Genomic DNA, 23,795 nt, shown 5'->3' with positions numbered 1-23,795 from the left:
TTACAGAAACATCTTATAGATATAAGAAATTATTTTAAAAAGATGACAGCTCATCTTAGGTTACAAAAAAGAATATAAACAAACAAAAAATGAAAAAAAATTCTACACTAATTCTATCTGCCCCACATTTTGACTTTTAGTTGTCTCAATTTACATATTTATATTACCCATCTCAACAGGTTGCAGTAGCTATTACTGTTTTTTTGTTTGTTTGTTTGTTTGTTTGTTTTGAGATGGAGTCTTGCTCTATCACCCAGGCTGGAGTACAGTGGTGCGATCTCGGCTCACTGCAAGCTCTGCCTCCCAGGTTCACGCCATTCTCCAGCCTCAGCCTACTGAGTAGCTGGGACTACAGGCACCCGCCGCCACGCCCTGCTAATTTTTTGTATTCTTTTAGTAGACACGGGGTTTCACTGTGTTAGCCAGGATGGTATGGATCTCCTGACCTCGTGATCCATCTGCCTTGGCCTCCCAAAGTGCTGGGATTACAGGCGTGAGACACCACACCCAGCCTCTATTACTGTTTTTAAGAAATTTCTCTTTTGGGCTTCATGCTAGAGTTATGAGTAGATTGCACACCACAATTCCAGTATTAGAGTATCTCAAGTTTGTCTGTGTACTTAATTTTACCAGCATGTTTTATATCTTTAGTTTTGTTTTTTCTGAATGTTAGTGTTTTCTTTCTTTCAGATTGAAGTCCTTTGGCATTTCTTGTAAGACAGGTCTGGTGATGGTGAATTCTCTCAACTTTTGTTTGTCTGGGAAATACTTTATCTCTCCTCCATAGTTGAAGGATAACTTTGCTGGATATAATATTCTTGGATGACAGTTTTTTTGTTTTCTTTTAGAACTTTGAAAATTTGTTCCCTTCCCTCCTGGCTGTATGATTTCTGTTAAGAAGTCTGTTGCAAGATGAATGGGCGCTCCTTTATATATTACTTGCTTTTTTCCCTCTTGCTGTTTTTAGGATTCTCTCTTGTTCTTGACTTGACAGTTTATTATTTGCCTTGAAATAGTCTTATTTGGGTCAAATCTGTTTGTTGTTTTCTGATCTTCCTGTACCTGGATATTTATATCTTTCTCAAGTTTTGGAAGGTTTTCTGTTATTATTTCTTTGAATAAGCTTTGTACCTCTTGCTCTTGCTCAATTCCCTTGAATACCAATGATTTTTTAAAATTTCATCTTTTGAGGAAAATTTCTATATCTTATAGGTGATCTTCATTGCTTCTTGTTCTTTTTTTCATTTTTCTCCTCTGAGTGTATTTTCAAATAGCCTGTCTTCAAGCTAACTGATTCTTTCCTCTTCTTGATCCATTCTGCTGTTGGTAGCCTTTAATGATTTTTTTGGTTCAGCAAATGTATTTCTCAGTTCCAAGATTTCCCCTTTTTAAAAAAAAAATTATTTCAATCTCTGCTAAATTTCTCTGATAAAGTTCTGAATCGATTTTCTGTGTTATCTTGGAAATCACAGAGTTTCCTTAAAATTGCTATTTTGAATTCTTGGACAGATAGCTCAAATACCACTGTTTCATTAGGACCAGTTACCGGTTCCTTGCTTTGATTGCTCGGAGAAATCATGATTCCCTGTTTGCTGCTGTTTTTTGTGGACGTACATCTGTGTTTTCGCACTGAAGGATAGTTGTGTATTCCAGTATTCCAGTTTTCTCTAGATTTTTTTGTTTTGTTTTGTTTTCATTGGATATATTTTCTTAGAGGTTCTTTACTGCTAGCTTGCTGTCTCCTTTTCTGCTGTAGTTGTTAGAACCTTGAGCTCAGGTTCACCTTGTCTCTAGTAACTGCTTGGAATGCTGCCCTTCCTGAATGGGTCGGGGGGTGTCCTAAAGGGGATGTCCCAGCAGTGTGGGAAGGCTGGCTAGGGTTTGTGTCCAGAGGACCAGCATGTACCTGCTGAAAAGCCACTCTGATTTGGTGTCTCCTTTTGTTGAGTTATAGAGCAGAGTTTCAAGAGCTGGAGATGGTAGTCCCACCTCCCCCTCTTTACCTCTTTACCTCTTTCTGTCCTCCGGGATGTTTCTCCCTTCAGGCACTTGTGATGGATTAAGGCAGGTACAGGTCTCCTGCCAGGGAACCCAAGATGGTGGAAAAGCTGGTTGTCCACCTCAGCCTCACTTTTCTCAGTGTAGAAACAGTGAATTGGGGGAAAATTTCTTTGCAGGCTTGGTGCCAGGCAGAATGAGGGGAGGGGTGTTATGGATGTGGAAGTTGAATTCTCTTACTGTCCCCTCAGAGCTGTGGCCCCAAGATCTGTTTCATCTTCATATGAGAATTCTGGAATATTCCTGGTGATAATGTTGGCCCTGTATATTTACTTTTGGTTTTCAGGTGGGAGTGAAGCCAGCTTGCTTCTATGCTGCCATTTTGGAACCGGATTAATCCATGTTTTTAAAAAACTTTATTTTGAAATAATTTTAGATTCACATAAAAGTTATAAAATTAGTACTGTGTTCCTGTGTACTTCTGGCATCTCCCAGTGATAATATCTTACAGAATAACTATAGTATAATTATTGAAACTGGGAAATTGACACTGGTTCAACATCAATTTAATTAAAGTCAATACTAACTAAAGACTTTACTCACATTTCGCTAGTTTTGACCAGTGTGCCTATCTTTTTCCTGGGTGACTAGTCCTATGAAATTTTAACACATGTATAATTTGACGTTGTACGTGTGTGTGTGTGTGTGTGTGTGTGTGTGTGTGTGTGTGTGTAGACAGGTTCTCATTCTGTTACCCAGGCTGGAGTGCAGCAGTGTGATCATAGCTCACTGCAACCTTGAACTACTGGACTCAAGTGATCCTCCCATCTCAGCCTCCTGAGCAGCCGGGACTATAGGCACACCACCCTACTTGGGTAATTAAAAAAAATTTTTTTTTGGTAGAGATGCGGTCTTAATATGTTGCCCATGCTAGTCTTGAACTTTGGGCCTGAAGCAATCGATCCTCCAGCCTTGGCCTCCCAAAGTGCTGGGGTTACAGGTGTGAGCCACTGCTCCCAGCTGCATTGTGTATTTTTTTTTTTTTTTTTTGAGACGGAATCTTGCTCTGTTGCCCAGGCTGGAGTGCGGTGGTGCGATCTCGGCTCACTGCAAGCTCTGCCTCCCAGGTTCATGCCATTCTCCTGCCTCAGCCTCCTGAGTAGCTGGGACTACAGGTGCCCGTCACCATACCTGGCTAATTTTTTGTATTTTTAGTGGAGGCGGGGTTTCACCATGTTAGCCAGGATGGTCTCGATCTCCTGACCTCATGACCCATCTGCCTCGGCCTCCCAAAGTGCTGGGATTACAGGTGTAAGCCACCGCGCCCGGCTGCATTGTGTATTTTCAAGCAAGGGAGTACCATAATTATGCCTGTGCTGTAGAAAGGTAAATCCTGGAAACAGAGGAGGATGAATCAGAGGTGAAGCTGGAGACCTAGAAGTGATCTGAGGCCATTTCTGTAATCTCAGTGAGTGCACATGAACTGGACAGTGACCTCAGGGATGCAGAGAGGCAGAAGATAGATTTAAGAGGCGTTCTCCCAGTAAAACTGATATCACTCGCTGACTGATTAGAAAGAGGACTCCAGGCAGGAGGCCACAGGCAGGCGTTGTCTACCTTGTGTTGTCAAGCTTCAGCAGCTGAAGCAAATCCACTCATGCGTTTAATACCTCTGAACACCAGTCACTGGCCTCGGGTCTGGAGATGTAGTGATGATGTCAATTACTTTGCCTGTAGTCTTTATGGAACTCAAAGTCTAGTGGGACACAAGCCTTAATCAAAGACTCATCCCAATAGCTACATCATTACAAATTGGACTAAGGCTATGAAGGACAACAGAGGTTGTTGTGAAAGCATGTAAGGGAAGCCAGGCTAGTGTGCGGTGTCACGGCATTTGAACTGAAATTTAGGACCTGAATTCTCAGAGAGTGATGTCCCGCCGAGCAGCACCAGCGTCTCCTGGGAACTGGTCAGCAATGCAAATTCTCTCTGTTTTTTTTTTTTTTTCTTTTTTGAGACGGAGTATTGCTCTGTCGCCCAGGCTGGAGTGCAGTGGCACAATCTCACTGCAAGCTCTGCCTCCCGGGTTCACGCCATTCTCCTGCCTCAGCTTCCTGAGTAGCTGGGACTACAGGTGCCTGCCACCACACCTGGCTAATTTTTTTGTATTTTTAGTAGAGACAGGGGTTTTGCTGTATTAGCCAGGATGGTCTCGATGTCCTGACCTCATGATCCGCCTACCTCGGCCTCCTAAAGTGGTGGGATTATAGGCATGAGCCACCATGCCCAGCCTTTCTTTTCTTTTCTTTTCTTTTCTTTCTCTCTCTCTCTCTCTCTCTCTCTCTGACAGAGTCTCACTGCGTTTCCCAGGCTAGAGTGCAGTGACACAATCTTGGCTCACTGCAACCTCCGCCTCCTGGGTTCAAGCAGTTCTCTGCCTCAGCCTCTGAAGTAACTGGGATTATAGGCACTCTGCCACCACGCCTGTCTAATTTTTGTATTTTTAGTAGAGATGGGGTTTCACCATCTTGGCCAAGCTGGTCTTAAACTCCTGACCTCGTGATTCACCTGCCTCAGCCTCCCAAAGTGCTGGGATTATAGGCGTGAGCCACTGAGCCCAGCCAGCAATGCAAATTCTTAGGCCTCACCCCGACCCAGGACTGGAATGGGAATCTGGAGTGGGCCCAGCAATCTGTTTCTAACAAGCCCTCCAGGTGATCCTGATGTCCACTCAAGTGTGGGAACTCTTGATTGTTAGGACAAGGAGATGCTCATTAGTCAGAGGGGCGAGGGATAGGTGGTCTAGGTAGAGGTTACAGCAGGTGAAGAGAAAAAAACCCTTGCTTGGGAATGAGCACATCTGAGGGACTGCCGGTGTGGTTGAGGCAGAGGGAGCCGGGGGAGGGTGGCAGCAGAGAAGCAGGGGAGGGCCCGTGCTGCAGCCACAAAGACACCAAGGACTTTGGTCTTGGTTCTAAGAGCACTAGGAGGTAATTGGAGTATTCTAAGCAAGGAAGTAACAAAGAGATCAGCATTTGAAATGATTATGCTGGTTGTTGTGAGGAAGACAGAAGGGACCACAGTAGGGGTGTGTGTATATGTGTGTGTGTGTGTGCATTGGATTGAGACATGAAAGAGAAGTGGTGCTCATACAGTGGTCACATAAAATCCCTCCACCTGGGAATCCTACAATTTAGTGTGAAATTCATGTGATTTGCCTAAGGTTTTCTTTTTTTTTTTTGAGACGGAGTCTGGCTGTGTCGCCCAGGCGGAGTGCAGTGGCCGGATCTCAGCTCACTACAAGCTCCGCCTCCCGGGTTTACGCCATTCTCCTGCCTCAGCCTCCCGAGTAGCTGGGACTACAGGTGCCCGCCACATCGCCCGGCTAGTTTTTTGTATTTTTTTGAGTAGAGACGGGGTTTCAACGTGTTAGCCAGGATGGTCTCGATCTCCTGACCTCGTGATCCGCCCGTCTCGGCCTCCCAAAGTGCTGGGATTACAGGCTTGAGCCACCGCGCCCGGCCTTGCCTAAGGTTTTCTACACAGTTCTCCAGTAGCTTGCAAATCATTGGATTGTTTGACAAACCCAAAGGCTCCATTCTTGTAGCTTGCATAGGCCCAATAAGAAAATCTGTCAGCCAATCTGTGCTAACCCCATTGCTCTCTTATTTTTCAGAATTCCCAAAGTCAGAAATACTTTATCTTGAAGGGAATGAAACAAAATAGCACCAAAACAAATGCTCCCAAAGGCAACAGCACCCTCTCAGGCAGTACCAAAGCCGGGTGAGGTGCTCCTCCTCCCTGAGCGTCTGTGCTCACTGATGTAGCTTTTGCACAGTAGACACTCAGGTCATTGTGCATGGCTTCAGGTCTCAAGAGAAAGGTGCTTTAAAAGTTGATTGTGTTACCATTGCCACTTCTATCTGGTTTGTGTCCGTCATCCAGGCAACAAGCATTTACTAAGTGCTGACTCCTGTGCCAAAATGTTGTAAGCATTCTCATATATATCACATCAGCAAGCATTGGCTTATACATTTTAACAGTGGATGACCTTAATTTGGTGCTCAGCATGAATGGAAATACTAGACAACTGCAGTGAGTTCAGAGAATGATTCCACCCATATCACTGTGGGACAGCAGGGCCCACTCGACAATCCAGCTTTTCTTAAACCTAGATTCACATTTCCTGCGATAGGTGGCAGCAGCAGCAAGACTTCTAGTTCCTGAACCCTGAAACTGGGAAACTTGCAACTTTGCAGGAGCTGAGGTCTTGCTTAGACTTGGCTTGAATATAAATAGGATGTGCTCAGCACTCCTTGTCTGCTTATAGGAGCGGGGAGAGAGCGTAATTGTCGCCAGCTCTTACACTTTAAAAGGCTTCGAGTGAAACCGTTTTGAGATGTTTGACAGCACACTTGTGGTCAGTGCTTCTGACATGACTTGTTTTTTCTCAGTTGCCGTATCTGTGTCTGTCATCACATCAGGTGTGGTGGGTCTGAAGATATTCATGAGGTAATAGTGAATTTCTGAGATAGCTCCTGAAATTAGACTTTTATATCCATGATAAAGAGTATTACAAACAAAACAATATAAGCTTTTTTCTATAGGCTCTGTATCTGGGGCAGCAAGACATTCATGCTAGTGTGAACTAACACAAAACACAATTACTTAATTTGGTTCAACGTAACAGTCATCAGTTTTTGGAGGACGATGCGCTGGGCACACGATGAAGCCCAACCCTGGCTCCCACGGCATCAATGACCTGACAGGGCAGACAGACACTGAACAGTCATGGGGCCGAGGGTGCCCATTAAGGAAACCCGGCTGACCCTGGCCACCAGTTCTCAGTAGGAGGTTGAGTGAGGAGTCGTGGATGGCATGGAAACTTTTACCTTGAATGGTGGGAAGAAGAGAGACTCTTCAATAAAATACAGGAGTAGAAGGACATGTGGTGTGCATGTGTGCTATTCTGTGTGTGTGGTATGTGTGTCTGTGGGGGGTAAGTGGTCTGTGGTATGTGTGTGTTTGGCGTGTATGTTTCCGTGGGGGGTGAGTTGTGTGTGATCTATGTGTTTCTATGGGGGGGTGAATTGTATGTGGTACATGTGTATGATAAAGGTGGTGTGTGTGTGTGTGTGTGTGTATGTGTGGTGAGTGTGTAGTGTGTGTTGGGAGGCGAGTGCTGTCTGAATGGCAGGGCTGTGGAAACCATTTATTTGTCAGTAATTTGGAGCAGCAGTTACGTGCCGAGTACTCTGGGGCTGGGGGTAGAGTGGTGTAAACACACCCTTTTATTTCGTAGAGCCTACCATGGAGTTAATTTCCCAACTAAAAGTATAACGCCAAGTTGGGGTATGTGCAGTGCTGGGGAAGTGGAGGCTGTGTGAGAGACTCTGCAGGGAGGATGCTGGGTGTTCAGAGAAATCTCTCCAGAAGGTGACGTTCCAGGAGGTCTCAAGGCAGAGGAATCGGCCAGGGCGGAGCAGGGCCGAGTGACCCACGGGGCCATGACAGGGGAGACGTGGGCAGGAGCCAGCTCCTGTCCTGCCTAGTGGGGACTGGTAGGCATGATGTCTAGAACATGCCATGACACGCTTATTAAAGAACATTTAACATAAAAAGATCAATGTCTCCATCATCCCCAGGTAGCAATTTTTGTCGTATATTCTAGTCCCTGTCCATTTGTGACAATACATTTTTATATCATTGTGTTCATAGTGTATGCCCCACTGTACTTGTTCTCTTGACATTGTCCTAAATATGTTTTGATGTTTCTACATATTTTCTAGTTACCAGTTATAGCAGTGATATCCTACTCCATTAAAATATATTAACTTTGCGCGATTTGTTACATTTTTCGTTTGATTTCTAGGTTTGTAGGGGTGGGTGTTACAGTGTGTGAGGTTAGACTGTCTGTGACAATGAGGTTCAGGCAGGGCAAGGGGCTGTACAGGGCCTGGGGAGCCACTTGGTGGAAGGAGGCTGCATCCCAAATGTGTGGCCATAGTGTTGCCTAGCTGTGGAGGCAGGTCAGTTTATAAGCTCAGATTTTTCTGCTAAATTGAATTCAGATGACTGGCTAAATTGTTTTTTGTGATACCCTATCATTTGGAATATATTTGTAAATCAACTTGCATTCTTATAATTCCTATGTTTAGAACAATAGACTAGGGGTTGCCAGTAGAGTCTGTCAAAGATATTAAGGCAGTATGAGACTGGAATGGGGGAGGCGGGACTGGTCTTCAAATGTTGGTGGCACAAACGCTGGAATCCTCATATTTGATTAGAAATGTATGTAGATGACTTGCTTTTAATTTTCTACACATTCTCTTGAGTAGGTTGTGGAATTGTTAAACCATTTTGCAAACTCAAGTTATCCATTCTTATGGATTGATACACGGATTTTCTTATTGCCATATCAAATATATGAAAGCTTCATTACTCTTATCTGTTTACATAAGAATACACACAAATCACTCACATGCATGTAGGCAAATACATACACACACACACATTCTGGCACAATTGGACAAAAAGCCAAGGATTAAATTCAGCAGAGTTTGGGTCTTGGCTTCACTGTCACTGAGTAAATTTGGCATTTTCTCTCTGGCGTTTAATTTTTCCACCTCTAAAAATATGGATAATAGTGTCTAACTCACAAGGTTGTCATATGGGTGATGATTAAATGAGATAACACCCAGTGCCCAGCAAAATAGATGCTCGTTTATTGCTAGTTGAAGCACCTAAACGTAATGTCTGCAGCTGGCTTTCAACTTCATTTTGATATAAAGGAGGAAACTTTACATATTAACCTCTTTAAAGGCAAAAACTATAAACTCATACTTATCAATCAACTTCAGGTTCTTCTAAAGCACTGATCTCAAGCTTATTAAATACAGATGGCTGGGCCCCACCCCCAGAGAGTCAGTTTGTCTGGGTGGAGCCTGGAAATGTACATTTCTGAAAAAAGATCTCAAAGTGCTGGTTCAGGCACCACACTTTGAGAACCACTATTTTAAAGCTACATGCTTGCTTTCACGGCCCTTTGAAAAGGCATTTTTAAAAATGGAAAATAAATGCATTTAAAAACAATGGTATTAATAACAATAAAAAATCATGTTATTTCTGCTTGAGGAATCTACAAATGGAATAGCTCTTTCTCCCCTTCAGATGAACTGATGGATGGTGTCTGCTGGGAAAAGTCTTTAATCTGACCCTGGAGATAGAGTGATAGAGTTCACACTCTCACCCACTCTAGCCAGACGGGTACCCCACAGAGCAATGCTGAATTTCTCCAGGCTACAGTAGTATTAGTTGGAGATGCTGCAGGGATGCCTTGTTCTTTCCTTTTTGCCACATATTGCCATTTTCTTTAACATTCTGAATTAAATGGTGAGTGACTAGAGGGTCAGTGTGGGTTGTATTTCTCTTTCTCTTCCTAGACCCTAGCCAATGTGTGGCCTACAGTGTTTGCTGAAGAATGGATGGTTAAGAGAATGGTTGCTTAGAAAATGCTTATACCAAGAATGTTTAGGTAGAACACACAATAGGCTCCGTTTTCAGAACTATCCAGATTTGGCCCTTTGGAATCTTCATATTGTAATTGAAGTCTCACTAGCTTTTATGATCCCGCAATTGGTAGAAATTAGAACTAGAGGAGACCCAACAGGTCACCCGGACCATTCTCCCGCTGGAAGAGGATTATTCCCTGCAGTGTACTCTGTGGCATTAGGAGGAATTACTTTTCATATGATTATTTTTTTTTCATGCTGTCTTCAACTAAGTGTTTCTTGAATTGAATCACTTTGTATTCAAGTAATAAAATGCACAACAGGCAGTGCATTTCCGGGTGATTATCTTACTCCTCAGGTGGTGTAATAAGGCATGAGGCCAAAGCCCTGGCATGCCTTATTGTTATTAGGAAGTGAATTTATGGGTAAAATAAAGAGAACGGTTCTGTGCATCAGCAATCACTGCAACAAGGAATGCAGTAACAGTGGATGTTCCCCACGTGCTTAGAGAGCCGGGTAATGCGCGAGACTGAGTGTCCCCATCACACAACCCTGGGCAGCCATTGACTTTCGGCTGCTCTTAGGGAACGTGTTATTAATTTTGTAAAAAGAGACAGGAAAGCTTTGGTCATTGACAACCATGTGAACTTGATATCCGGGAAGAGCACGTCTCCTGGTTCCAGAAGAGAGAGGCTTAGTCTCTAGCCTTGGGACTCTGCAGTCATGTAGCCCAGGGCAAGTCACTGGCCTGCTCTGAACATTGATTTCCTCACCTATGATATGGGAAGAAGAATAACTGGGTGTGGGAAGAGTTAAATGATAACTATAAGTTTCATAAATATTAAGCACATTTCTTGACTCTGCGAGTCCTCAATAAATAATTGAGTTAGATAATGTATTTGCCTTCTCAAAATTCCTCATCAGGCTGAGTTTCTTGTCTCTTAATTTCTTCAATCTCGTTTTATTATTTCAGCTACACAGATAATTCCTGTCACTCTTGGTGTTCCTTCCTGGCCAAAATGTGCACATCTCTACTTCCCTTGCACGCACCCTTGACTTGTGGTATCACACTTGCCTGTCAAGACCCTGGTCCAAATTAAACCCAATTTTGTGCCTACCCATGCTGCTGAGCATGGCTGCAGAAAAACACACAACCACAGGTTCGTGTCCATGAACCTCAGATGGCTCTTACAGTTCCCTGGCTGTCACTTCACTTCTTCCACTCCCCGACTTGCCTTCTCTTCTAGACAGTGTTTCATTCTGTGTCCTGTGATCTCAATCCTAAGATACTTCTCCCCAGCCTCACTCACTGCTGATGACCTGACTTCCTAGTTCAAGGAGAAAACAGAATCAGAAGGGAGCTGCCACAAGCTCCCATCACCACACCCGAGTCCACGTTCTCCAGCTTCTCTTTTGTCACCATGAAGGCTCATCCTGCTGCTTGTCCATGAGATCCCATCTCCATTGGCCAACCGTGGGAACCAGCAAAGCTCTTCTTTCTCTCCTGCTGCATTTCTCTTTGACCTGCTACTAGGTTGCTGTCACAAGTGTTCAAACACGCTGCTGATTCTCCTGTCTTGAAGAAATGTCTCCCGAGACGTCATCACACTGTCTCTCAGCTCTACTGTTTCTCCCCGTTACAGCAGAGTTCTTTCCAACTGCTGTCTCTATTTATTGCCGCTCGTTCTCTTCTTCACTGTTCAGGAACTCACTTAGACAAATTCCCCCAACACTGTTACTATCAGGGTCCTCGGTGGTGCCTATAGGGCTCACTCAAACCAAAGCCCTTATTGCTGTGGCATTTGACACTCACCATCAACCCTCCTCCTTAGAACTTATTCTTCTCATGGTTTCTAGGACGGTGGCCTCTGGTCTTTCTCAGTCTCCTTTGCTGGTTCTTCTTCGTCTCCTTCAACGGTGAATGTTGGGGGACCCCAAGTCTCAGCCCTTTGACATTTTCTTTTTTTATACCTACTTTCTTGATGGGATTATCTCATATCATGCCTTTATATACATGATATTTTGGCAATTCCGAAACTTTTTTTTGAGACAGAGTCTCACTTCTATCACCCAGGCTGAAGTGCTGTGGTATGATCTCGGCTCACTGCAACCTCCACCTACTGTGTTTAAGCGATCCTCCCACCTCAGCTTCCTGCGTAGGTGGGACTATAGGTGTGCACTACCACACCTGGCTCATTTTTGTATTTTTGTAGTGACAGGGTTTTGCCATATTGCCCAGGCTGGTCTTGAACTCCTGAGCTCAAGCAGTCTGCCCACCTTGGCCTCCCAAAGTGCTGGGATTCTCAAACTTTTATCTTCAGCCCCAATCTGTCCCCTGAACTCAAACTCACGTATTCAGTGACCTATTCAGTATATCTACCTGGATACCCAACAGGCATCTTAAACTTGAATGTCTAAAATGGAAGTCTTGATCTTCTGTAAACCTGTTCTACCTGCAGTCTTTCCCATCTCAGGTAATGGCCATTCCATCCAACCTTTCTTTTGCATGCTGAATCAAATCTACCAGAGTATGATGGACTCCTCCTTCAGAATATGGCTGGAATCTGATCACTTCTCAATACTTTTACAAAAACCTCATGGTGTGAGCCACTGTCTTCTCTTGCATGGATTATTGCCGTAGACTTTTAATTGTCTTCATTTCCTCCCTTGCACCTGTAAGCCTATTCATGACATACGGCCAGAGGTATTCCTTTAACCCAGAGGCCAGATCATCTCCTCTGCACTAACCCCCTAAAGGCTTCACATGTCAGATATCACAGTAAGAGCCAAGCCTCACACTGGCCTGCAGGGCTGTCCTTCATCTGGCCGTTTGTTGCTTCCTTGTCCTCCTAACTGCATGGTTCCCCTCTTGGTCTCCTTTAGATCTTTGCTTAATGTCTTCTATTCTTCTCTGCTCCACTGGTCTCCATAGACCTGATTCACTTGTATGATTAATTTGTTTATTGTCTGCCTTCCATTTCTACAGTATAAGATCCACAAGGTCCAAGAGTTTACCTATTTTGTTCATTGATATCTGGACTCCTAGAAAGGAACTAAATAAATATGTGTTGACTGTGTGAACACATACCAACCTATGTTTTTCACTGTAATTCTGGAAGTTTACCTCTGTAATGATTCAATTCAGTTAAATTAATCCAGCCCAAGAAAGATGTGTATGGAATTGCTGAGGCTCTAGGGCTCCTATGGTATAAACCGTGGGATGGTACTTACCTACAGGACCTGCCACCCGACTGTGGCAAATAAGACAGGTCTCTAGACTATACAGTGCAAGGCAGAGTGGGTGCTTGCCCAGAAAGTGAAAGCAAAGTACTAGCCAATGTGGATTTCTTGCACATTAAAAAAAATTATTCTTCATTTCTTCAACCCTATAAACTTTGAGATTCTTTAAATTGAGGACTTCAGAAGCATCATCTAGTCTGATTCTGTATACTCGTATAGTGCCATCCACATCCATCTATTTTTGAATATTAAATAACTTTGCGCTTGCATTTAATACATGGAACCTGGTAGGAAAACTCTGTGTGTGTGTGTGTGTGTGTGTGTGTGTGAAGGTTAGCCAACTTAGGAGCCTCAGACAATTATGCTGTAAACTTCCTTGTAGAACTGGAACTTGGCCTTCTTATTTCATTCTTATGTTGAGAGTAGCCAAAAAGGAATGAATCAGACTAAACTTCCCCTTATTTTCTGAAACACTAATAAGCCAAACTCCTCATTGCCACAGATTGGCAGTATCTGTGAGTTAAAAATCACGAAGGCATGTAACAGTGTGGTGACTGCTGAGCATTAGGCCTGCTGCAGTAGGAGCACAGCCAAGTTAGCTCTGACAGTGGGGACTTGGGCCTGGCTGATGGTAAGTAGGACATGGCTGTGACTCTCACTGGGATACATCTGGATGTCTTGCTTTTGCCCTGCTTCCTCTAAGGTCTTTGAGTCGTAATCTAAATAACTGTCAAGTAACCATATTGCCTTAGAAATTATTGAAAGGGAACCACCTTTGCCAAAGGTGCCCATGGGAACAACGTCTCCCTTGGCTCACCCAGTGCTCTGCTGCTGCATCTCTGTCTTCCCCTTCCTCCTCCACCTTCTCTTTCTCTTCCTCCTTTTTTCTAATCATGATATAATTCATATACCATAAAATTTGCTTCCTTTTAAAGTATATAATTCGGTGTTCTTTTAGTATATTTACTAAGTTGTGCAACTATCACCACTATCTAATCCCAGAACATTTTGTCACCTCTAAAAGAAATTCTGTATCCATCAGCAGTCCCATTCCTCCCTTCTTCCAGCTCCTGTCAACCACCAATCTACTTTCTTTTTTTTTTTTTTTTTGCCCCTGCTTCCCCTTCCCCGCTGCCCACTAACCTACTTTCTGTCTCTAGATTTGCCTATTATGGACATTTTATATAAATGGAATGATATAGTATGTGGTTTTGGGGGTTTGCCTTATCATAATGTTTTCAAGGTTGATCCATGTTACTGCATGAATCCAGACTTCATTCCTTTTTATGGCTGAATAATAGTTCACTGAACAGATCTACCACTTTTTGTTTATCCATTCACCCATTGATGGATGTTTGGGTTGTTTCCACTTCTTGTCTATTGTGAATTATGCTGCTATGAATATGTAAGTACAACTTTTTTTGGTGGACATGTGTTTTCAGTTCCTTTGGGTATATACCTGGAAGTGAAATTGCTTGGCCATATGGCAACTCTATGTTTAACTTTTTGAGAAATTCTCAAACTCTTTTCCAAAGCATCTGTACCATTTTACATTCCCACCAGTAATATGAGAATTCCAATATCTCTGCAATCTTGCCAATACTTGTTATTCTTTGTTTCTTTTATTATAGCCTTGCTAATGAATGTAAAGTGGTATCTCATTGTGGTTTTGATCTGCATTTCTCTATAACTGGTGATGTTGAGTAGCTTTCCATGTACTTACTGGTCATTTGTATATTTTCTTTGAAGAAATGTCTATTCAAATCCCTTGCCCATTTTTCTATTGGGTTATTTGTCCCTTATTATTGAGCTGTAAGTGTTCTTAATATATTCTGCATACTAAATCCTTATAAGATATATGATTGGCAAATAATTTATTCCATTCTGTGGGGTGTCTTATTTCTTTCTTGACAGTATCCTTTGAAGCACAAAAGTTTTAAAGTTTGATGAAGTCCAATTAATCTATTTCTTCTTTAGTTGCCTGTGTTTTTGGTATTGTATCTAACATGTCATTGTCTAATCCAAAGTCACAAAGATTTATACCTGTGCTTTATTCTAGGAATTCTGTAGTTTTAGTTCTTACATTTAGGGCTTTGATCTATTTTGAGTTAATTTTTGTGTATGGTGTGAGGTAGGGGCCCAACTTCACTTTTTTGTGCCATTTGTTGAAAAGACTACTTTTTTTTTTCCATTTGATGGTCTTGGCACTCTCGACAAGTATCAGTTAATGAAAATGTAAAAGTTTATTTCTGGTCTCTTAATTCTATTCCATTGATCTGTATATGCATACTTATACCAGAACCACACTGTCTTCATTACTGTTGCTTTCTATTAAGTTTTGAAATCAGGAAGTGTAAATCCTCCAACTTTATTTTTATTTTTCATGATTGTTGTGGCTATTCTGGGTCCCTTGCATTTGTATATGAATTTCAATATCAACTTGTCAATTTCTTCAAGAAAGGCAGTTGGAATTTTGGTAAACATTGGGTTGAAACTATAGATCAGTTTGGAGAGTATTGCCATCTTATTATCCATGAATGTGGGATATCTTTCCATTTATTCAGGTCTACTTCTTTCAACAATATTGTGTAGTTTTTAGTGCACAAATATTGTACTTTTTGTTTAATTTATTTCTAAATATTTTATCCTTTTGGTGATATTGTAAATAGAATTGTTTCCTTAATTGTATTTTCAGATTGTTCATTGTTGGTATATAGAGATTTAACTGAGTTTCGTATATTGATCTTGTATCCTACAACCTTATTGAACTTGTTTATTAGTTCTAATAGTGTGTGTGTGTGTGCGTGCATGTGTGTGTATCTGTCTGTCTGCCTGTATTCTATATATACAACAATGTCATTTGCAAATAGAGGTAGGTTTACATCTTAGTCTCCAATATGGATACCTTTTATTTGTTTTTCTTGCCTAACTGCTCTGGCTAGAACCTTCAGTATAATGTTTAATAGGAGTAGTGAGAACAGACATTCTTGTCTTCTTTTTGATCTTATGGTGAAAGCTTTTGGTCATTCACCATTAAATATGACATTACTTGTGAGTGTTTTTTGGATGCCCTTTATTAAGTCAAGGAAGTTCCCTTCCATTCCTAATTTGTTGAGTGTTTATTTTTTTAATCATAAAGGATGTAGGATTTTATGAAATACTTTTTCTGCACTTAGTGAGATTATCATGTTTTTTTTTCTTGATTAATAATATGGTCTATTACATTAATTGATTTTTGTTTGGTCAACCTCCCTTGCATTCCTAGCATAAATTTCACTTGACCATGCTGTCTGATTTTTAAAACTATGTTGCTGGATTCAGTTTGCTAGCCTATTTTTGAGAATTTTCCCTATACTCATAAGGAATATTGGTTTTTAGCTTTTTTTTTTTTTTTTTTTGATGGAAGCTCACTCTGTGGCCCAGGCTGGAATGCAGTGGCGCAATCTCGGCTCACTGCAAGCTCCGCCTCCTGGGTTTATGCCATTCTCCTGCCTCAGCCTCCCGAGTAGCTGGGACTACAGGCACCCACCACTGCGCCTGGCTAATTTTTTTGTATTTTTGGTAGGGACGGGGTTTCACCATGTTAGCCAGGATGGTCTCGATCTCCTGACCTTATGATCTGCCCGTCTCGGCCTCCCAGAGTGCTGAGATTACAGGCGTGAGCCACCAGGCCCGGCTACTTTCTTTTTTTCTAATGTCTTTTCTGGTTTTGGTATCAGGGTAATACTGGCTTCATAGGGTGTGTTGAGAAATGTTTCTTCTTCTATTTTTCATAAGAATTTGTGAAGCATTCGTTGAATTGTTATTTTCCTTTTCTTTCTTTTTTTTTTTTTTTTTGAGATGGAGTCCTACTCTCTCACCCAGACTGGAGTGCAGTGGTGAGATATCAGCACTCTTTAATATCCACCTCCCAGGTTCAAGCGATTCTTCTGCCTCAGCCTCCCGAGTAGCTGGTATTACAAGCATGTGCCACCATGCCTGGCTAATTTTTGTATTTTTAGTGGAAATGGGGTTTTGCCATGTTGGCTAGGCTGGTCTCGAACTCTTGACGTCAGGTGATCCACCCACCTTGGCTTCTGAAAGTGCTGGGATGACAGGTGTGAGCCACCATGCCCAGCCTTGAATTTTTCTTTAAATGTTTGGTAGAATTTGCTGGTGAACTCATCTGGTCCTGGTTCTGGATTTCTTTTGCAGGAAGTTTTTTGGTTATTAATTCAATCTTTTTGTCAGAATTCTATCTAGATTTCTGTTTTTTCTTTAGTCAGTTTTAGTATCTTGTGTCTTCCTAAGAATATTTCCATTGTATCTAGGTTACCTAATTTGTTAGCATACAATTGTGTATAGTATTCCGTTATAATCATTTTTATTTCTGTACGGTTAATAGTAATGTCTCCTTTCATCACTGATTTTAATAATTTGAGTGTTTTCTCATTGTTCTTGGCTAGTCTAGCTAAAAATTTGTAAATTTTGATAATCTTTGAAAGTAACTAACTTTGGTTAGTTTTGTCTGGTTTTCTATTCTTGATTTCATTTACTTCTGCTCTAATCTTTATTGTTTTCTTCATTCTACTAACTTTGGCTTTAGTTTACTCTTGTTTTTCTAGTTTCTTAAGGAATAAACTTAGCTTAGTAATTTGAGATTTTCTTCTTTTTAAAATATAGGCATTAGCATCTATATATTTTCATCTAAGCACTGTTTTAGCTGCATCCTATAAGTTTTTATATGTTTTGCCTTCATTTTCATCCATCTAAAAGTATTTGCTAATTTCTCTTTTGATCTTTTTTGACTCATTGGTTATTTAGGAGTGTGTCATTTAATTTCCACATATTTGTGAATTATTCAATTTCTATTTTCATTCTGTATAGTTGGAGATTATACTCTGATAATTTCAATCCTTTTAAATGTATTGAGGCTTGTTTTATGCTCTAACATGTGGTTTATACTGGAGAATGATCCATGTGTGCTGAGAAGAATGATATTCTACTCTTGTTGGTTGGATGTGTTCTTTAGTTGTCTGTGAGGTCTAGTTGGTTTGTGGTGGTATTCAGATCTTCTATGTCTTTGTTGATCTTCTGTCTAGTTATTCTACCCATTATTAAATGTGGATATTGAGGTTTCTAACTATAATTATTGAAGTATCTATTTTCCAATTTAGTTAGTTTTTGCTGCACGTATATTGGGGCTCTTGTTAGGTGCATATATGTTTATTTTTCCTTCACTTGCTCTTTCTCAAATGCTCTTCCTTTTTTTAATATAGATCTGAGTTTCTGACATGTATCTTTCTTTCATTTTCTTTTCTTTCTTTCTTTTTTAAAAAATTTATTTAGAGACAGGGTCTCAGTCTGTCACCCAGGCTAGAGTACAGTGGCATGATAATAGCTCACTGTAACCTCAAATGCCTGGGCTCAGTGATTCTACCATGTGAGCCTCCCAAGTAGCTAGGACTACAGGTGCATGCCACCATGCCTGGCGCATATATATATATATATATATATATATATATATATATATATATATTTTTTTTTTTTTTTTTTTTTTTTTTTTTTTGGTAGAGACAGGGTCTTGCTGTGTTGTCCGGGGTGGTCTTGATCTCCTGACCTCAAGCAATTCTCCTACCTCAGCCTCTCAAAGCACTGAGATTACAGGCATGAGCCACTGCACCTGGCCTTTCCTTCTTTCTGAAGAATTCCTTTTAACATTTCTTGGAAGTAAATCTGCTGGCAACAAATTTTTCTCTCAATTTTTGTTTGCTCAAGAAAGTCTTTATTTCTCATTCACTTTTGAAGAGTAATTTCATTGAGTTTGGAATTCTAGGTTGGTGGGGTTTTTATTTCAATAGATTAAATATTTCACTCTACTCTTGTTTTCCTTGCATAGTTTCTGAAAATAAGTATGGACCACACTTTCTCGTTTCTTTGCACGTCTCATAAATGTTTGTTGAAAACTGGACATTTTATTTATTTATTTATTTATTTATTATTTTGAGACAGAGTCTTGCTCTGTTGCCCAGGCTGGAGTGCAGTGGTGTAATCATAGCTCACTGCAGCCTCAACCTCTCAGGTTAAACTGCTCTTCCCATCTCAGCCTCCTGGTGGCTGAGACCATGGGTGCATGCCAGCATGCCTGGTCAATTTTCTTTATTTTTATTTTTTTTGTAGAGACAGAGTCTCAGTATGTTGCCCAGGCTGGTCTTGAACTTCTGGGCTCGAGTCTTGAACTTCCTGCCTCAGCCGTCCAAAATGCTGGGATTACAGGGATGAGCCATCATGCTAGGCCCATGACATTTTAAATAATATAATGTAGCAGTTGTGGAAATCATATTCTCATCCTTTCCATGTTTTGTTGTTGTTACTGCTTGTTGTTTATTTGTTTATTGAGTTTTCTAAACTTTATAAAGTCTGTATTCTTTGTTATATATGGCCACTAGAATGTGATTGGTTAGCTTAGTGGTCAGCTCATGGTTGGATAGAAATTTCCTTAAATGCCTGGAAACAGTAACTCCCAATTTTTGCTGAGGGGCTTTTTGTATTGGAGCATTCCTTCAACACTTAGCTAGGCCGTTTATAACTTTGTCTCAGCCTTCATTTCCTGCTTGTGCAGAGCTTGAAGGTCAGTTGGAGGTGAGAGGTTAGGTCCTTCTCAGGTCTCTCCTGAGCATGCAGCTCTCCCTGGGAATGGTTATAGCTCTGTGCACTGAGTGACTTCCTAGATTCCCAAGAATATGTGGGCACTTTTTCAAGTCCCTATTGATATCTCATTCCCCAGCTTTTCTCTTGAAGTTTTTCGGTTGCCTGTTATTTGCCCCGTTACCCACCTATTCAGGTTGCCATGATTTTAAACAACAATTGCCTCTGATTTCTTCTAACAAATGCCTCTTCATGATAGGCTGTGTTCACTGAGTGAGCTCTGAGTTCAAATAAAGACAGCCTTGGGAGTAGGATCTTTCAGGGAAACATCAGGTCAAATAATGATAATTTCCCGGTAAGGAGGCTTTGACAGAGCTCCCACCCTGTTCTGTCCACTCCGGTGACTGGCAGCCTGCTGGGTTTTCCCTGTGATTGCAGGCTCATGGTTTTCAAGGCTACATCAGAGCTGGTGGGGTGGGAGAAGGCAGGTGAGGGGGAATGGGAATGAGGCAAGTTAAAATGCCACAAGGCATGTTCTTCATATTGAGATTCAGTCATTTTGGGAGAACAAATGCTCCCCAGATTGCTGTAAGCCTTTGTTAATTTATGGAGTTCTGAAAAAGATTGATTTCGACAATTTTTCCCGGTGTCCTCATTGATTTAATGGAGGAGAGGATTTTCAGAGGTCCTTACTCCACCAGTTTCGCTCCTGTCATCCCAGCTTTGCCTCTGACTGCATGTTGAATTTATACTGGGGCACTTCAAAAAAGCTCAGAAAATCCAAACTTTCTTCCCCTCACTGCCTACCAAAGAAGTGAGTCAGTGATAGTCAAGATGTAGGTGGATTTTTCTATCCAAAAGTCTCTTTATTTTGCCATTTTGAAGTTTACTGAATATGCTAAAAACAAGGAGTCCACAATGATGATTTTTATGTTCACTTTAAGAATAGTCTGAAACATCGGCAGAGCAGATTATGACTAGCATCATTTTAACACTCTCCAGCTGTCCTTTCAGAAAAGGAATAGATAGGAAATTGGCCACATTTGGAATGGATGCTTTAAGGTAACGTAATCTGTTTTCTTTTATATCACAGGGATTTAATGTGCAAAATGGCAATTATACCGGACTGGCTTAGGTCGCATCCTCACATGCGAAAATTTACACATTCAAGACCCCATTCTTCACCATGTAGAGTATATTCAAGGAATGGTTCCCCAGATATATTCAGATCTTCTTCAAGTGAGTATTCATGAGCACATGAGAACACTAGCTGTAGACATCACTTATGTGTATTTAATATGTACCAAGCTTAGTTCAAAGGATTCACAGGACATTTAATCCTCACAATAACTCTGTCAATTAGGCTCTATTTTTATCCCTATTTTCTATATGGGGAAATTGGGACACAGATTGATTAAGCTATTTGCCTAAAAGTTACAAGTTTTTAAGTGGTATGTGAGGATTTGAACCCAGGGCGTGTGATTCCAGAATTCAGTGGCTTATATATGTAAAAACTCACTCAGTAAATTAGTAGACTTAATTTTTTTTTTTAGCAGTTTTAGGTGTACAGAAAAATTGAGTAGAAAACACAGGAAGTTCCCATACACCCCCTCACTCCTACCCCCAGTTTCCCCATAATTAACATCTCATATTAGTGTGGTACATTTGTTACAACTGATGAACCCATACTGATAACATTATTATTGCCTAAAGTTCAGAGTCTACCTGAGGGGTCACTCTTGATGCTGTAGATTGTATTAGTTTTAGATAAATGTATAAAATGCTATGTATTGATCAGGCACGGTGGCTCATGCCTGTTAATCCCAGCACTTTGGGAGGTTGAGGCAGGAGGATTGCTTGAGCACAGGGGTTCCAGACCAAACTGGGTAACATAGTAAGACCTTGTCTCTACTAGAAATAAATACAAACAATTAGCCAGGCATAGTGGTACATGCCTAGAGTCCCAGCTACTTGGGAGGCTGAGGTGGGAGGATGGCTTGAGCCCTGGAGGTCAAGGCTTCAGTGAGTCATGATTGTGCCATAGCACTCCAGCCTGGGTGACAGAGTGAGACCCTGTCTCAATAAATAAATAAATAAATAAATAAATAAATAAATAGACATCTTGGTTGCCTCCTTGTTTGGCAATTATAAGTGAAGCTGCCGTAAGCATTCGTGTACTGGTTTTTATATGGACATAGGTTTTCAACTCTTCTGGAGTTCTTACTAGTTTTAAAGGCAAAGAATTTGACGTTATTATTTTCCAAAAACATATGTCCTTTAATTTCATGTATTAGGCCCTTCGTTTACTCATTCATTTATTCACAAACATTTTCTGAGCCATAACATGTGACAGGCACTGTAATAGGTGCTGAGAATAAAGAGATGGACCTGAGAGAAGGCCTGCCCTAGACAAGCTCACAGTCTAGACAGGGAGATAGAGAATTCAAGTAGCATGAGCCAAATATCATAAGATGCACTTACAAAGCACTGCATGAACACAGCCTGAGGAATCAGCGGGGCTCAGAGGGGCCGCTGCAAAAGAAGAAGTTGGGTTTATGAAAGAAGTTAGGGTTCGCCTTGTAATTGGGCGAAGCCATCCTAGTCATGCTGGACACTCCGGCTTCCTTGCAACTGGCAGGACCTGAACCACCTGGTCCCATGTATCTGCCAGGGAGCCTGCGAAATAGACTTCGTTTCCAACAACCATGTGTCTACCCAAACTCAGGGGTCTGTTTCTAAGGAGAAAGAGGAGAGTGGATATCGGGGATTCGTTTAGCAGTTTTTGACGTCAAAATACATCATCAGCAATAAATGCATTCCAGTTCAACAGCTTCATGTCTACAACATAATTCAGATATATATTTATTTAACTAACCTTCTGATCATACAAAGAAGACTAGAGTGAGGTGAGATGACTGGGTTAAAAGCTTTTCCTACTCTTTTTTTTTTTTTCCTGAGACAGAGTCTTACTCTGTCATCCAGGCTGGAGTGCAAGGGCATCTTGGCTCACTGCAACCTCTGCCTCCCGGGTTCAAGTGATTCTCATGCCTCAGCCTCCTGAGTAGCTGGGATCACAGGCACGCACCACCACACCTGGCTGAGTTTTGTATTTTTAGTAGAGACAGGATTTTACCATGTTGGTCAGACTGGTCTCAAACTCCTGGCCTCAAGTGATCCATCCCCCTCGGCCTCCCAAAATGCCAGGATTATAGACATGAGCCAGCGCATCCAGGCTGTTCCTACTCTTAAGCTTCCTAATGAGTACCACCAGGTTACCTTTCAGGAAGCTTGCACCTTAGCACATTCCCACTCATGACCCTTATAAGTGCTCATTTCTAAGTATCCTAACACAGATTATCTTTTAAGATCTTGCCCATTAGATATGGAAAAATAACGTTCTATTGTGAATTTAATATGCATTTCCTCAATAGTAAGGTAAACTTTTATTCTCAAGTTTACCAGGCTTATGCCTTTTGCTTTTGTGAGTTGCCTGTTCATATCCTTTGCCTGTTTACCTAGTTTGGGTTGGTCTTTTTTAGTGACTAGTATGAGCTCTCTTTGTATTAAAAATGTGAACCTTCTATCTGCCTTAGTGCCACAGGTATTTTTCTTTTTTGTCATTTGCTTTTTATTTCTATTGGTGGTACTTTTTAGCACACTGGAGTGTTTTGGTTTTTTTTGTTTGTTTGTTTGTTGTTGTTGTTGTTGTTGTTTTTCTTTCTTTCTTTTTTTTTTTTTTTTTTTACCTTTTTTGTTTATTTTTTTTTGAGACAGAGTCTCGCCCTGTTGCCCAGGCTGGAGTGCAGTGGTGCGATCTCGGCTCACTGCAACTTCTGCCTCCTGGGTTCAAATGATTCTCCTGCCTCAGCCTTCTGAGTAACTGGGACTACAGGCACGCGCCACCATGCCCAGCTAATTTTTGTATTTTTAGTAGAGATGGTGTTTCACCATGTTGGCCAGGATGGTCCCAATCTCTTGACCTCGTGATCCGCCCACCTTGGCCTCCCAAAGTGCTGGGATTACAGGTGTGAGCCACCGTGCCTGGCGTTTTTTTACTTTTTAAAAATTAAAGATATATTTGCCTCCCAGCACCACTTTCCTCTATAAGAGGGTGTCATCAGCAGTTGAGCTGGTCTCTTTTTCATGCATGCACAACATATAACTGTAAATATATACTTGTATAACTCATACATCAAATAAGCAAATAAATATTAGACACCCCATTTCCTTTTTAAGTGTTTTTATCTTTGTGTTTCAGGTTGAGTCATTTCTATAGACCTGAGTTCATATTCACGAGTTCTTTTTTCTAGCATGTACACTCTGCTACTAAGCCAAACAAGTGAATTCTTAACTTCTGATATTATATTTTTAATTTTTAGTTTTTTTCATGTGCTCTTTAAAAATACTTTCCATCTCTCT

The 23,795-nt window shown here is 41.3% G+C and overlaps 1 protein-coding gene across 10 annotated transcripts in view; it reads left to right on the top strand.

Annotated features, from left to right (window-relative positions):
• The window catches only part of LOC105464318 (EF-hand calcium binding domain 6), a 308,413-nt gene that overhangs the window by 11,895 nt on the left and 272,723 nt on the right, over positions 1–23,795 (top strand). For 6 of the 10 annotated variants that reach the window (XM_011712099.2, XM_011712096.2, XM_011712098.3 and 3 more), the window contains exon 3: positions 20,470–20,615. The exons of the other annotated variants lie outside the window; for them this stretch is intronic. In XM_011712099.2, coding sequence (XP_011710401.2) covers positions 20,477–20,615 — 139 coding nt within the window. In that variant the 5' untranslated portion in view covers positions 20,470–20,476. The remainder of the gene's footprint in view (positions 1–20,469; positions 20,616–23,795) is intronic. 10 annotated transcript variants of the gene reach the window in all.

Source organism: Macaca nemestrina, chromosome 15 (genome assembly GCF_043159975.1).
Source record: "Macaca nemestrina isolate mMacNem1 chromosome 15, mMacNem.hap1, whole genome shotgun sequence".
Classification (NCBI taxonomy): domain Eukaryota; kingdom Metazoa; phylum Chordata; class Mammalia; order Primates; family Cercopithecidae; genus Macaca; species Macaca nemestrina.
This window is presented reverse-complemented; position numbering and strand designations above follow the sequence as displayed.